Source organism: Nothobranchius furzeri, chromosome 12 (genome assembly GCF_043380555.1).
Source record: "Nothobranchius furzeri strain GRZ-AD chromosome 12, NfurGRZ-RIMD1, whole genome shotgun sequence".
NCBI classification, from domain to species: Eukaryota; Metazoa; Chordata; class Actinopteri; order Cyprinodontiformes; family Nothobranchiidae; genus Nothobranchius; species Nothobranchius furzeri.
Genome location: NC_091752.1, coordinates 53,866,525 through 53,881,062, shown reverse-complemented (window position 1 = coordinate 53,881,062; position 14,538 = coordinate 53,866,525). Strand labels below are relative to the sequence as shown.

Sequence of the window (14,538 nt, the reverse complement as noted above, 5' to 3'; positions counted from 1 at the left end):
TAATTTAATTACAATGAATTAAATTGCATTTAATGGAAATAATAGGACAATTAACAAGAAAATTTTATTTTGTGTCATCTTAACAATAAATTTATTAGAAAAAGAAAAAATAAATGCTTTTCATTTTGTAAATGTACACAGTTTCATGTTGTATAATTTAATTTCTTGTTTATTCATTGAGAAAGTTGCCTAGTTACACCCCTTATCAATAATAAATCACACTTTATTTATCAAAAAGGAATTGATTTTACAATGCAAAATGTTAATTACCCCTTTCAATGGCAGGTTTAATATTACATACTTTTAACAAAGAACAAAAACTTTTCAAAAGGTAAAGGTTAAGAAATGTCTTGTATTTATACAGTAATGAGACCCTATAAAATGATAAGAGGGGCTTAAAAAATTTCAGAGTAAAGAAATATTTTCTAAACCTGATGAGTATTGTGTCCACTGTGGGTTTAAATTATTTTAAATCGGTCAGAGTTGTTGTACTAAAGAGTCAGGCGTGATTGAGTGCATGTTCAACTGTCCCGCTGCAGAAGTTCATCCATAATTTCTCGTCATCCTGTTGTGTCACGTTTTGTAGTTCATTTTTTATACTTCATATTGGCTTCAACTGAAATGAGAAACAAAAGAATCATAAATATGCTTAAAGGTTTTTAGAGCGTGGGAATGTTTGTGTGGGGGTGAGCACTAGAGAACATGCTGTGCTATCATCTAGCAGCAGCCAGTGGCCGTGAATTTGACTGGACTGTATGTTGAGACCTGCTTCCTCACCGGTATGATCCTGCGGTGACATGGACTGGCACAGCACCTTCCTCAGAGCGTCCAGCCACTCTCTCTGCTCCCTCTCCTGCTCACACATGAATACAAACTGGCGCTCAGGCGTCTCCACCCTGATGCCACACTTCCACTTGTTCCCCCGAGCGTGCTTCGGGGCACACGCCTTAATGGAGTAACCGTTGCTCTCTGTGCCGATGAAAAGGACCCCTAACTCCTCTGCATCCTGAACTCAGATTAATATTAGCAAACAACACTCAAATGAAATGGTTGTGGATCAAGATGAAGAACAGCATGGTGCTAGAATCAGAAATCTCACCAATTTGTCTCTGAGGTAAAGCAGCTTCCTGTTTTCTGAGTCCAAAATAAACCAGCGCTTTTTAAAAGCCTCCTTTTGCTGTTAAGCAATAAAAACAAATATGAAGCCTCACATACCCTTCTTTGAACCATCACCTTATCGTGGTGGAGGAGTTTGAGTGCCTTAATGATCCTAGGAGCTATGTTGTCAGGGGCACTTTGTGCCCCTGGTAGGGTTTCCCATGACAAATGGGTCTTAGGTGAAGGGTGAGACGAAGAACGGTTCAGAGGATCTTTCATGGAGGTACAATCAAAGAGTCGGAGTACCCGGCCCGGAGGGTTACCGGGGTCCCACCCCGGAGCCAGGCCTGGGGTTGGGGCCCGTGAGCAAGCGCCTGGTGGCCGGGCTTTCACCCATGGGGCCCGGCCGGGCCCAGCCCGAATCGGATACATGGGCTCATCCAACTGTGGATCCACCACCCGCAGGAGGAACATGATGGGTCCAGTGCAATGTGGATCGGGTGGCAGACCGAGGCGGGAGCCTTGGCGGTCCGATCCCGGACAAGGAAACTGGTTTTTGGGACATGGAACGTCACCTCGCTGGCGGGGAAGGAGCAGGAGCTTGTGGCAGAGGTTGAGCGGTACCGGCTAGATATAGTCGGACTCACCTCAACACATAGCATTGGCTCTGGAACCCAAGTCCTTGAGAGGGGTTGGACACTCTCTTTTGCTGGAGTTGCTCCGGGTGAGAGGCAGAGGGCTGGAGTTGGCTTTTTGTTAGCCCCAAGACTCTGCCTGTGTGTTGGGGTTTACCCCGGGGGATGAGAGGGTAGCTTCCTTGCGCCTTCAGGTCAGGGAACGGGTCCTGACTGTTGTTTGTGCTTATGGGCCAAATATCAGTTCAGATTACCCACCCTTTTTGGAGTCCGTGGGACGAGTGCTAGATAGTGCTCCATCAGGGGACTCCATTGTCCTGCTGGGAGACTTCAATGCTCACGTGGGCAATGACTGCATGACCTGGAGGGGTGTGATTGGGAGGAACGGCCTGTCTGATCTGAACTCGAGTGGTGTTTCGTTATTGGACTTCTGTGCAAGCCGCAGCTTGGCCATAACGAACACCATGTTCGAACATAAGGATGCCCATCGGTACACTTGGTACCAGGGCAGCCTAGGTCGCAGGTCGATGATAGACTTTGTAGTCGTATCATCTGACCTGCGGCCGTATGTTTTGGACACCCGAATGAAGAGAGGAGCGGAGCTGTAAACTGATCACCATCTGGTGGTGAGTTGGATCAGATGGCAGGGGAAGATGCCGCGTAGACCTGGCAGACCCAAATGCATAGTGAGGGTCTGCTGGGAATGCTTGGCAGAAGAACCTGTCAAGACGGTCTTCAACTCCCACCTCCGGCAGAGCTTTGACCGCGTCCCGAGAGCAGTGGGGGACATCGACTCCAAGTGGGCCTTGTTCCACTCTGCGATTGAAGAGGCAGCTGTTGCTAGCTGTGGTCACAAGGTGGCCGGTGCCAGTCGTGGTGGCAACCCCCGTACCCGCTGGTGGACACCAGAGGTTCGGGGAGCCGTCAGGCTGAAGAAGGAGGCCTACAGGGCGTGGCTGGTCTGTGGGTCTCCGGAGGCAGCAGACAGGTACCGGATACCCAAGCGGGGTGCAGCAATGGCAGTTGCTGAGGCTAAATCTTGGGCATGGGAGGAGTTTGGTGAGGCCATGGAGAAAGACTATCGATCAGCTCCAAAGAGGTTCTGGCAAACTGTCCGACGCCTCAGGAGAGGGAAGCAGCAACTCGCTCACACTGTTTACAGTGGGGATGGGGAGCTGCTGACGTCAACTGGGGCTATAGTCGGATGGTGGAAGGAATACTCTGAGGAGCTCCTCAATCCCACCTACGCGCATTCCGAGGAGGAACCAGAGCCGGGAGACCTGGGGATGGACTGTCCCATCTTGAGGGCAGAAGTTGCTGAGGTAGTCAAACAACTACACAGCGGCGAAGTAGTAAGTCGGACCTGTTCCCGGTGAGGGTTGGACTCCGCCAGGGCTGCCCTTTGTCACCGGTTCTGTTCATAACCTTTATGGACAGAATTTCTAGGCGCAGCCGTGGTGTGGAGTGTGTCGAGTTTGGTGGCAGGAGAATCTCATCTCTGCTTTTTGCGGATGATGTGGTCCTCCTAGCTTCACCCAGCTCTGACCTTCAGCTCTTGCTGGGTAGGTTCGCGGCCGAGTGTGAAGCGGCTGGGATGAGGATCAGCACCTCCAAATCTGAGACCATGGTTCTCAACCGGGAAAGGGTGGCTTGCCAACTCCGGGTCGGGAAAGAGGTCCTACCTCAAGTGGAGGAGTTTAAGTATCTCGGGGTCTTGTTCACGAGTGAGGGTAGGAGGGATCGGGAGATCGACAGGCGGATTGGTTCAGCATCTGCAGTGATGCCGACGCTGAGCCGATCTGTCGTGGTGAAGAGGGAGCTGAGCCAGAAAGCCAGGCTCTCGATTTAAAGGTCGATCTACGTCCCGATCCTCACCTATGGTCATGAGCTTTGGGTAATGACCGAAAGAACGAGATTGCGGATACAAGCGGCAGAAATGAGTTTCCTCCGTAGGGTGGCCGGGCTCAGCCTTAGAGATAGGGTGAGGAGCTCGGACATTCGGGAGGGACTCGGAGTAGAACCGCTACTCCTCCAGATCGAAAGGAGTCAGTTGAGTTGGTTTGGGCATCTGGTCAGGATGCCTCCTGGACGCCTCCCTGGGGAGGTGTTTCGGGCATGTCCTGCCGGCAGGAGGCCCCCGGGTCGACCCAGGACACGTTGGAGAGGTTACATCTCCAATCTGGTCCGGGAACGCCTTGGGGTCCTGCCGGAGGAGCTGGTGGAGGTGGCCGGGGAGAGGACGGTCTGGAGCTCCCTAGTTGGGATGCTCCTCGGATAAGCGGAGGAAGACTACGACGACGATGAAGCCTCATCTCCCTGATTCATTTCTGAAAGTAATCCATTTAAAAACATCAAGGCAAAGTCTGTGTGGGTTTCTAGATCTGAAAGAGGGACAGAAACTTTAAGATGTACAGCTCAGAAATAACTTTCACGCTTGGCTGCTCACAGAGAAAACATGATCAGAATGAGCTTTTTGATTAACTTACCAAGGGCCCTGTCTTTTCCATGTATCCCTCTTTAAGGTAGTTTCTCGTAATTTTTGGTACCAGCTGACAGAAATGCATAAAATTACAAATAAGATTTAAAACGATTATGTAAAAAAAGAAAAATCATTTTTGATTTTATTTCTAAAGCCGTAACTAAAAGGAATGAACTGCTTTTGAGTAAAACAGAGACAATCTGACACGTGAAGGCAGGAATCTGAATCACGTGGATGAGGTAAGTCACCTCTTCGTTGCTCCCCGTCGGGTAGGCTGTTTTCAGGTATGCGTATCGAGCAGCTCGGATGGCGTTGTACCAAGAAACTATTTCCTAAGTTACAAAAGTAGCATTACACCTTAGCACAACTCCAAAAACATTCCCGCTTTTAATTTCCTGGATGCTCAGGCGGTCCTACCTCTGAACCTTCATGGTAAACATAGAGGTTCCTGATGTGATCGTCACCCTGATAAGAAATCTGGAGCCCGTGAGGGTGACCGATCTTCTGTGGCTGGAAGGTGGCGTTCAGGTCCTTGATGGAGATCACGGCTTTAGGTCCTTTGGACTCCTACAGCACAAATATAAAGATGTGTCACAACCTACCGTGTGTGTTGTGTGTGTGTGTGCTGGAGGATGAGTGTTGTGAAGGGGTTTTTATTCTCAGACTGTTTTTAAAATCCTGGGGATGGGAGGGAATGTGGGTATGCGGGGCCTTTTTAATTTGTTAAGCACTTTGAGTTCCATGCATTGTATGATTAAGTGCTATATAAATAAAGTTTGATTTGATTTGATGGTAAACTACATAGTCACAGTTGCCATGTGGCGGTCTGACCAGAGACCCCAGGGAAGCCTGAAGAACTACTGATCAAGAGTACTTAAAACTACTATATGAAAATCATAAAGAAACATGGATGGCCCAGAGCTTTTGCGTTGCACTTTTCCTTCATGAATACCCTTTGTTAGATCAAAGCCACTGTTATGGCCTCAGGTCAGCTCACTACTCACGTCTTGTTTGTTGTAGTATGTCAGGGTGAATTCTCTCTCCGACAGAATAAACTTCCTCTTCTGAAACTGCATGTTGTTTTTGCCTTTCTTCCACAAAATCCCTTCATAGAAACCTGACGTCCAGGCAAAAAAAAAAAAAAACAATACACAAAAACAATAAAACAGAGTCACAGAGGCTCTGGCACACGCCGATTAATAACGTTCTGTTACAAAAAGACACGGTTATTATTTAATTGTTCAGCTCTCATGATTAGAATAAAACCTGTTCTTCTTGCTGAGTTCTGCATGTGCAAGAGGAACCACATTACTGAAATGCCATTTACACCAGCAGGCTTACGGCATCCCCACACACACGCACACACAAACACACACCCAATTTCACCTGTTGTGTACGACAGAGGTGGATACTTGGTTTCCCCGGAGAACTCCATCCTCTGATACTTTGCTCGAATCCACTGCTCCCTCAGGACGCTGTAGTCCAAACACGAGAACCATGTTTCTACCACAGCTGTGATGTCACCACTGAACCCTCGTCTGACAGAAGGCATTCATGTTTTCACTTCTACCGTCTGGAGTTGCACTTCTATTTGTTGTGGCGATGCAACAGTCAGCAGTCTGTTACTACAGTATTATTACTTTTAGACAAATATGCAGTCTCTGAGACACACAGAGGTTCCTCTAAAACGACTCACTTGCAGTCGTTTTCCTGAGGCCGGTAGAAGAATGGTGGGATGGCTTTCTCGTACAAAGCTCGGGCCTTGGCGTTGCCGGCAGATTTCATGAACTTTTCAGAATCGCAGAGGAAAAAGAGATTAGGATTAAACTCACTTAAAAAAACTGTACTAGCATAGTAACAATAGCAGTGTGTGTGTGTGTGTGTGTGCACGCGCGCTCATGCGTGTATGCGTGTGTGTGCGTGCGTGCGTGTGTGTGTGTGGACATTTCTACAATGTGGGGACATTAGGCTGGTCCACACAATGACAAAAAACCCTTAAACGTGGTTTTAGAGGTGTGGTGTGAACTACCTTTTGGTTTAGGTTAGTTTAGGGTATAGAGCAGCACTGGTTATGGTTATGGTTAGCGTATGGGTTAGGCACAGTGGAGTCACCAAAATGAATGGAAGTCAATGGAGGATTCACACAAGGATAGAGACAAGTGTGTGTGTGTGTGTGTGTGTGTGTGTGTGTGTGTGTGTGTGTGTGTGTGTGTGTGTGTGTGTGTGTGTGTGTGTTGAGGCAGCTCATACCTCCACGAGTTCATCTTCCCAGAAGTCTAAGCGTATGGATTTGACCCGGCTGGAGAGGTTGCGGTGAATGCCGGAGCAGTTCAGACACACAAACACGCCGAGTTTGTAGCACGCCCAGTCTGGTTCTGAGAAGTCCACAAGAAGGGCATGCACGCACACACACACACACACACACACACACACACACACACACACACACACACACACACACACACACACACACACACAACCAAAACCTCGCTGAATACTTCATTAAACCACTGTTTAATTGGGGGGGGGGGGGGGGGTCTTAGAATTATTTACTAGCCCCACCTCCCTAAATATACACAATGTTTTTTTTGAACATATGATGTTAGAATATAAAGGAAAAACTTCAACACAACATTTATTTACTTCTTCCCACATTTAACCCTCCCACTGTCCTAATGGGTGTGACTCCACGAGGAAAGTTGACCATTGAGCAGGGTTGATGGTTTATTCCTTGGGTCCATGGCAGGGGGGAGGAGTGAGCACCTTCTCACCCCTGCCACATGGACCTCAAGGGATAAACCATCATTCCTGCTCAATGGTCAACTTTCCTCACGGGGTCACCCATTAGGACAGTGGGAAGGTTAAGCAAATGTGGCACAATCAGAATACTTCAATATTTTATGGTAAAGGCATGATGTTGGTGTTTGTAGTTTGTCAAAATGGAGCTCATTCTAACATGCCAAATTACATCTGATGATGATTTACGGTATTGATTCATCTATGGAGAATATTCCAGCCGATGTCACCTCCCTAGGATTACCGTACCTTTAATCAGATTGTCATATTTTTATATAATATAGTGAGAAAATGTGTGTCATGTGTGCTGTAAAGGTTCATGAAGTTGGAGCCATAAAACTGAGAACACATGTTCAGTTTAAACTGAACACTTTCGTGCCACATGAGGTTAACGAGAGTTCAGATCTTCTAATGTGGGTTTCTATGGAAAGGTTTAGAACAATTAAGATCCTGGAAACAGTTCTGAATAACTTCAATTTGGAGAAACAGGGATTACATCTGACAGACAGATGACTTAGTTATTATAGCAGAATTATGAATTTTTAACCAGAAATGTTCTGGTCCAATGCATTTGTGTTTTTATTTTACTCTTTACAATGAGGGATATCTGGGGTTACAAGTATCCTTAATCATCATTTTGTTGGTAAGAAGCTGAAACATCAGATCCAAACCAGTTAAAGCTTCTAAACACCAGTGACCCAAATTATCAGATCGCCTTTAACGGCACTGTAAAGTGTAAAGAAATTAGCAGGGGCAATTTAAATGATGGTGAAGTGTGAAAATAACTAAAGAAAAACCCAAAATACCATGTGTAAAAGTGTGTGACAGTAAAATAAATAAATAATGAAGGACTAGAGATGTACCCATGGAAATCAGCTGATTACAATCAAACTTTAATGAAAATGAAAAAACCTGTTCTTCTACGTTAACCAATCCACCAAAAAACATGTTTGTGAACTCAGCGCTAAAACAGATCATTCATCTGGAATGTTTTACTTCCAGATCCAAACCTTCAAGTTAATCAGATCAGATAAAAATAAAACAATGATAATAATTACTAATAACAGTTCTTTGATATAAATTAGAATTGGCCAAAATGAGTGAACCTCAGAGCTGTAGCTACAAAAATCAGCATTTGCCAGGATTGGAATTATTAACCCCTTAATGACTAAAATATGAAACAATAATACTTAACCTAAACTTTTATTGTGTTAAACAGCTTTATTATAATCATTTTATTTCATCATGTAATTGTATCACTATAACAGCAATAGATAGCTAAAATGGACCTTTTCCACCTATAGATCCTCCAGCAGAGATGTAAATGACTGGAATATGACAGCTTTATGTTGAATGCACTAATCCTAATATTCCATCTAAACCCGGAAGTGGTTTGACGTTAATAATCCAGGGGATTAAGGGAGTCATCTGCTGAAAGGAAGTAGGCTACAGAAATTAAAATACTGCTAAAATAAGCAGATAAAACACGGGTTAAAGTAAGCTGGACTTAATAATCAAGTTAATGACCATCTTCTAAAATAAATATGGACATTTTAAGTTTATTACAGCTACGTTACTGTAAACCATGCGTGTATGCTCCATAATTGTGTTCATGCCCATAGCTCTGATCAGGATAACAGAGCCTTCACCATCATGGTGCCGAACTAACCAGACACCCGCTCTGAGCGCCTCTTACCGGGCGCGCCGCAGTCTGCGCAGCGGCTGTTCTCCGGCTGCTTCACCAGCTCCAGCAGGATCTTCTTGTTCCTCTCGCAGTTCGACATGATGCCGCTTCACGATCACGCTCTCCTCGGTGTTCAACCCCGCGGTGGAAACCCAGCATGGGGGTCACATACAGGTGCTGGCCAGTAAATTAGAATATCATCAAAAGGTTGAAAATATTTCAGTAATTCCATTCAAAACGTGAAACTTGTACATTATATTCATGCAATGCACACAGACCAATGTATTTCCGATGTTTATTACGTTTAATTTTGATATTTATAGGTGACAACCAATGAAAACATCAAATCTGGTATCTCAGAAAATTAGAATATTCTAAAGGCCAATGAAAAAATGTTTGTTTCTCTAATGTTGGCCAACTGAAAAGAATGAACATGAAAAGAATGTGCATGTATAGCACTCAATACTTAGTCGGGGCTCCTTTTGCCTCAATAACTGCAGTAATGCGGCGTGGCATGGACTCGATCAGTCTGTGGCACTGCTCAGGTGTTATGAGAGCCCAGGTTGCTCTGATAGTCGTCTTCAGCTCCTCTGCATTGTTGGGTCTAGCGTATTGCATCCTCCGCTTCACAATACCCCATAGATTTTCTATGGGGTTAAGGTCAGGCGAGTTTGCTGGCCAATCAAGGACAGGGATACCATGGTCCTTGAACCAGGTGCTGGTGGTTTTGGCACTGTGTGCAGGTGCCAAGTCCTGTTGAAAGGTGAAGTCTGCATCCCCATAAAGTTGGTCAGCAGCAGGAAGCATGAAGTGCTCTAAAACTTCCTGGTAGACGGCTGCATTGACCCTGGACCTCAGGAAACAGAGTGGGCCAACACCGGCAGATGACATGGCACCCCACACCATCACTGACGGTGGAAACTTTACACTGGACCTCATGCAACGTGGATTTTGTGCTTCTCCGCTCTTCCTCCAGACTCTGGGTCCTTGATTTCCAAAGGAAATGCAGAACTTGCTTTCATCAGAAAACATAACTTTGGACCACTCAGCATCAGTCCAGTCCTTTTTGTCCTTGGCCCAGGCGAGACGCTTCTTGCGCTGTTTCATGTTCAAGAGTGGCTTGACACACGGAATGCGACACCTGAATCCCATGTCTTTCATGAGTCTCCTCGTGGTGGTTCTTGAAGCGCTGACTCCAGCTGCAGTCCACTCTTTGTGGATCTCCCCCACATTTTTGAATGGGTTTGTCGTCACAATTCTCTGCAGGGTGCGGTTATCCCTAGAGCTTGTACACTTTTTTCTACCACATTTTTTCCGTCCCTTCGCCTGTCTGTTAATGTGCTTGGACACAGAGCTCTGCGAACAGCCAGCTTCTTTAGCAATCACCTTTTGTGTCTTGCCCTCCTTGTGCAAGGTGTCAATGATTGTCTTTTGGACAGCTGTTAAGTCAGAAGTCTTCCCCATGATTGTGGTGCCTTCAAAACAAGACTGAGGGACCTTTTAAAGGCCTTTGCAGGTGTTTTGAGTAAATCAGCTGATTAGAGTGGCAGCAGGTGTCTTCTATATTCAGCCTTTTCAGAATATTCTAATTTTTTGAGATACCAAATTTGGAGTTTTCATTAGTTGTCACTTATGAATATCAAATTTAAATGTAATGAACATTGGAAATACATTGGTCTGTGTGCATTGCATGAATATAATGTACAAGTTTCACGTTTTGAATGGAATTACTGAAATATTTTCAACCTTTTGATGATATTCTAATTTACTGGCCAGCACCTGTAGTGTCGAAATGAGACACGAGAAGATGAGGTGAAAAGTGGAACTGGAAACCAGTGGCGCGCGCCTTTGGCACACTGGAACTGCGGGCGGGCGCGCGCGAACACAACGCTCTGGAGCGCGTCCAAACGCGCCGTCGGTCGGTAACAATCCAGTTATTGTTTAAAGATGGCTCCTTTTGTCAGACACTGATCTAAAACCAGCCCGCGTGGACATCCGTCAGCTCCAGCTACTCATCCCCACCTGATCATCTCTTCTGGTTTACTTTATCCAACCAGTCAACCTAACTTAGTTGGGTTACGTCTTTATTTGTTCACAACAAAACCAACTGCAGATTATATACAAACATTTACAGAAACGGTATAAAAACCAGCCATGAATGAGGTGGAATCAGTTCCTATTGAGCAATCACGCTTTTAAAGTGTTTTCGTTTTATTTCTGTTTGTAGACGGCTTATTGAACAGCCTCAGTTTGGAGAAACAGATGTTATCTCGGAGTTGCTAGTCATGCTGGGTCATTTTAAAACACTACCACAAGATTTCTGGCAGAAATCTGAAATTCTGACTAAGAGATCATTTTCCTCTAATTTCTATGTAAAATATATATAATTCGATGTAACTAATCATGTATGGCAGTGTAACGCGTTACAAACTGTTATTTATGAAAATAATCTATTATACACCTGGCCCAAATGAGACTAAATGGTTTGTCCTCCACCGATCAAAACTCATCTCCGTTTCTCCTAACTGAGGCCATTTTAAGAGCCTTCCTAGTAGAAATTTGATCATAACTTTTTTATAGAAAAAGATCGGAACTATCCCTTTAAACTTTCCTTTACAAACAGAGCGTTCAGTCCCTCATGTTTGATTTCATGCATTTATCCAAAACGTTTTCCATTTGTTAAAAAAATACAAATCATTGATAAATGAGGCTACAAAAACCTACTGTACAGAATAAAACAACCACATCTATTATTAAACCATATAAAGCTTCCAAAGCGCCAAAAACACATCCAGTAAGAGGGTATTTAGTTGTGTGCCCTGACATTTCAGAGATCATCTGCACTTAAGACTCTTTTGTTGGTATAATAAGTTATTCTTGTTATAAATGACCAAGTTCATCTAAATGAAGGTGACACAAATGTTCCTTCTTCCCTCTGAGAGCCCATCTTAACGTCCCGTTAAGGTTTTATTTTACGCTTCAGGCCTGTGTGTGTTTAGTCCTGACATCTCAGAGTATCATGGGAAATCTTCAGCCAGCAGCGCCAGCGAGCTTTTCTCCACACCCAAGTGAATGGCATCCAGATAGTGCAGAAACCTGGAGGAGGGACAGAAGATGCTTCAGAAACAGAATTTGCATCAGAATCAGACGAACGTCCTTCCTCCACGCTCACCTTCGTTTTACTTTCCCTTGCTCCTTCAGCTGCTCTGACCTGCAGATGGCACGCACGGCTGGCAGATAGTCCAGAGAAACGGCGTCTTGGTTGCCAAGGGTACCAAACACCCGAAACGTCAGATTCTCCATCACTTCTTTCCTCTGCTGGACGAGCCTAGGGCCGAACAGACAGATGGTGAGGAACATTTGGAGGGTTTTGGAGAGTTGAGTTCTTTAGGAATAAAGACTCACTGTGGGTGACAGGGCCCGTCTGGAGTAAAGCTGTAACCGTCCCGATGAGCCGCCACAGGAAGCGCCAGCTCTTCTGCAGCCTCTTTCCCCCTGTCCCAGGCCTCCATCACAGACACCCGGCACTTCTGAAAGCTCAGAGCCTCCACAGCAGCCTGGATCTCCAGAACCCGACGTCCCACCAACCAGCTCCCTCTGCCAGTCTCTACTCTCGACTCGTCCAACATCCCGTCTTTGATGACGGCGCTGCTCAGCGGCGTTCCTCTGTGAACTCCATCTGGGTGGAAACGCAGCGCTGAATCCACGTAGGACATGCTGTCCCAGAAGTCCGCTATTGACTCAAGACACTGAGAGACAGGAAGACTCTTCCTTCTCTCATCTTCGGTCAGTGGCTTCCTTTTGATCATCTTAGAGACGCTCACTGGGGCTTGTTCGGTCTGAGGGTTGATCTTCTGCCTGCAGATAGATGGAAAACCATCTTCTGAGTCTGACCCAGACTGCAGCCCATCCCTACCCCGTGGGTGCCGCCTTTTCTTCTTCTTCATTCTGTTGGACACTTTGATTGGACTGCCGTCCTCCGACTCCAACAGTGAGTCTGACTGGAGAGACGTGGACACCAGCTGCTGATTTGGACGGTCCAGAGTTGGAGAAACACGGCGCTCGGGTTTAGAGAGCTTGGAGGTAATCAGTCGTGTGACGGGTAGAGGCAGGAGGGTCTCCATGTTGGAATAGAGCAGATCGACTCCTCGACACCTGCTGTCCATCAGAAGGTCCCAGCAAACATCGTCCTCCATCAGACTTTGGCTCTGAAAAGCCCCAAAAGAGCTTACATTTATACTTGAATTAATCACAAAGTCTTAAACTCTTGTGGTTTTACTAAACAGAGCTAAACATCTGTGAAATCATGAAGTCATGAAGCCAAATCAGAGTTTTTACAACACAGACTGTGAGGGATGTGAAGAACAGAAATGTTTATGCACTTCATGAGGAATTAAACTATTCATTAAAAGTCTATCTAAATAAATAAAAATGCTTCCACCGCCTCCTTTCACCCGCGTACTAATTCCACCACACAGTAATTCAAGTTTAGCAGGATGACAGCAACGGTTTGACCCTGCAGGCTGTTTGTTTTGGCGCCTGAAAGGGATTTTCTTTTATTACATAATAATATACAAACTCTGCTAATGCTCCTGATAAAATCCAGAAAGCATCAAGACTTCCAACATCACAGAAGGCTCTGGAGTGAGCTCAAACTGCATTACTCAAAGAAGAACCCTAAAAATAGAATATGTGCTTTTATTTTGAAAAGCCATAAGCAGGTGTTTCCTGGTAACAAACAGGTGTTGCTTCCGACTGCCTCGCCTGCTATTGAGTTAACCCTCTGGGGTGTAATTTGCCGTTTTTAACTAATTTAGAGTTTTCCTTTGTATTTCCAAAATAAAAACCATAACCACTGCCTTATGTGGTATCAGTCTTTTCAGCACAACCTGGACTTTATGAATTTATACTTATTTTTTATATTTGGACATAAAGGGGTTGCATATTAGACCTTAAATCACTCAAAAACATAAAATTTGAATAGGAAAAAAGTTGTTTATTTTACTGTGAAACCAACAAACATTTATGACGAATGTTTTTTATCATTTAGACTGGTAATCTAGACTGTACATTTATAAAAAATATGAATAAATATAGCAAATAACAAATGTTTAAAAAAATTATTAGCCCTCTTGGGTCCAGGGTGTAAATCACCATTTTTGACTCATTTTGGTTTTTCTTTTGTATTTTCTAAAAAAAAAAAAAAAAAAAAAACAATAAATATTGCCTTATGGGGTATCATTAATTTCAGGATAACCTGGATTATCTGAATTTCTACTTATTTTATTAATTTGGCAATAATGTACATGCATTTTGGAGTGGGGAGTGGCTCTGTCTCACGCCAGATCTGACAGCTGCGCGGCGCCGCCCACTCCTCTTGTTGGATCTCCGAGGTGCTGGATCTCTGCCTTCATCCTCTACCTCATCATGGCCCAACTCTTCTATGAGGAAGGATGGATCTGCCACATCGTCATCAACATCCTCGCTATTTGCCTCAGACTCTGCGAGTCTCCGTCCACTTCCTCTGCTTCCAGTTCAAAAAACTGCTGAACTGCCTGGTGGACATTTATCCTTCTCATCATCCTTTATTAAAGCCTAATAAAAGCCTACTAAACTGCAGAGACAATATATCTGTCCGGATCGCTCCAAAATATGAAGTTTACCATTAATATCTGTCTAATAGTTTGTTGTTACTCCGTTCGCGCCACTCCTTTCCCCGCGAAGCGGCTCCTTTTTGCGCACATCTCGTTACTCGTGCAGCCTTCCTCTCTCTCAGCTACATAATGATGCTTTTTATCAATGGAATATGTGAGACGTCCACCAACAGCAAAAGGATCTCATGTGTT

At 44.9% G+C, this 14,538-nt stretch overlaps 2 protein-coding genes across 4 annotated transcripts in view; both read right to left on the bottom strand.

The window, feature by feature from the left end:
* Window positions 1-178: 178 nt before the first annotated feature.
* Window positions 179-8,858, bottom strand: adap2 (ArfGAP with dual PH domains 2). The gene is made up of 11 exons (XM_054750523.2): window positions 8,705-8,858; window positions 6,463-6,587; window positions 5,909-6,000; window positions 5,599-5,687; window positions 5,217-5,329; window positions 4,630-4,776; window positions 4,461-4,544; window positions 4,220-4,282; window positions 1,100-1,177; window positions 778-1,006; window positions 179-616 (listed from the first exon to the last, which is right to left on the bottom strand). Exons 1-11 carry the CDS (start codon window positions 8,790-8,792, stop codon window positions 588-590), a joined length of 1,137 nt encoding a protein of 378 aa, XP_054606498.2. The 5' UTR covers window positions 8,793-8,858; the 3' UTR covers window positions 179-587.
* Window positions 8,859-10,759: 1,901 nt separating this feature from the next.
* Window positions 10,760-14,538, bottom strand: part of atad5a (ATPase family AAA domain containing 5a) — a 41,137-nt gene continuing 37,358 nt past the window's right edge. For all 3 annotated transcript variants that reach the window (XM_070542705.1, XM_070542706.1, XM_015945771.3), the window contains exons 20-22: window positions 12,098-12,900; window positions 11,865-12,020; window positions 10,760-11,788 (exon numbers count right to left, since the gene is read on the bottom strand). In XM_070542705.1, the coding sequence (XP_070398806.1) occupies window positions 11,710-11,788; window positions 11,865-12,020; window positions 12,098-12,900 (1,038 nt within the window). In that variant the 3' untranslated portion in view covers window positions 10,760-11,709. The remainder of the gene's footprint in view (window positions 11,789-11,864; window positions 12,021-12,097; window positions 12,901-14,538) is intronic.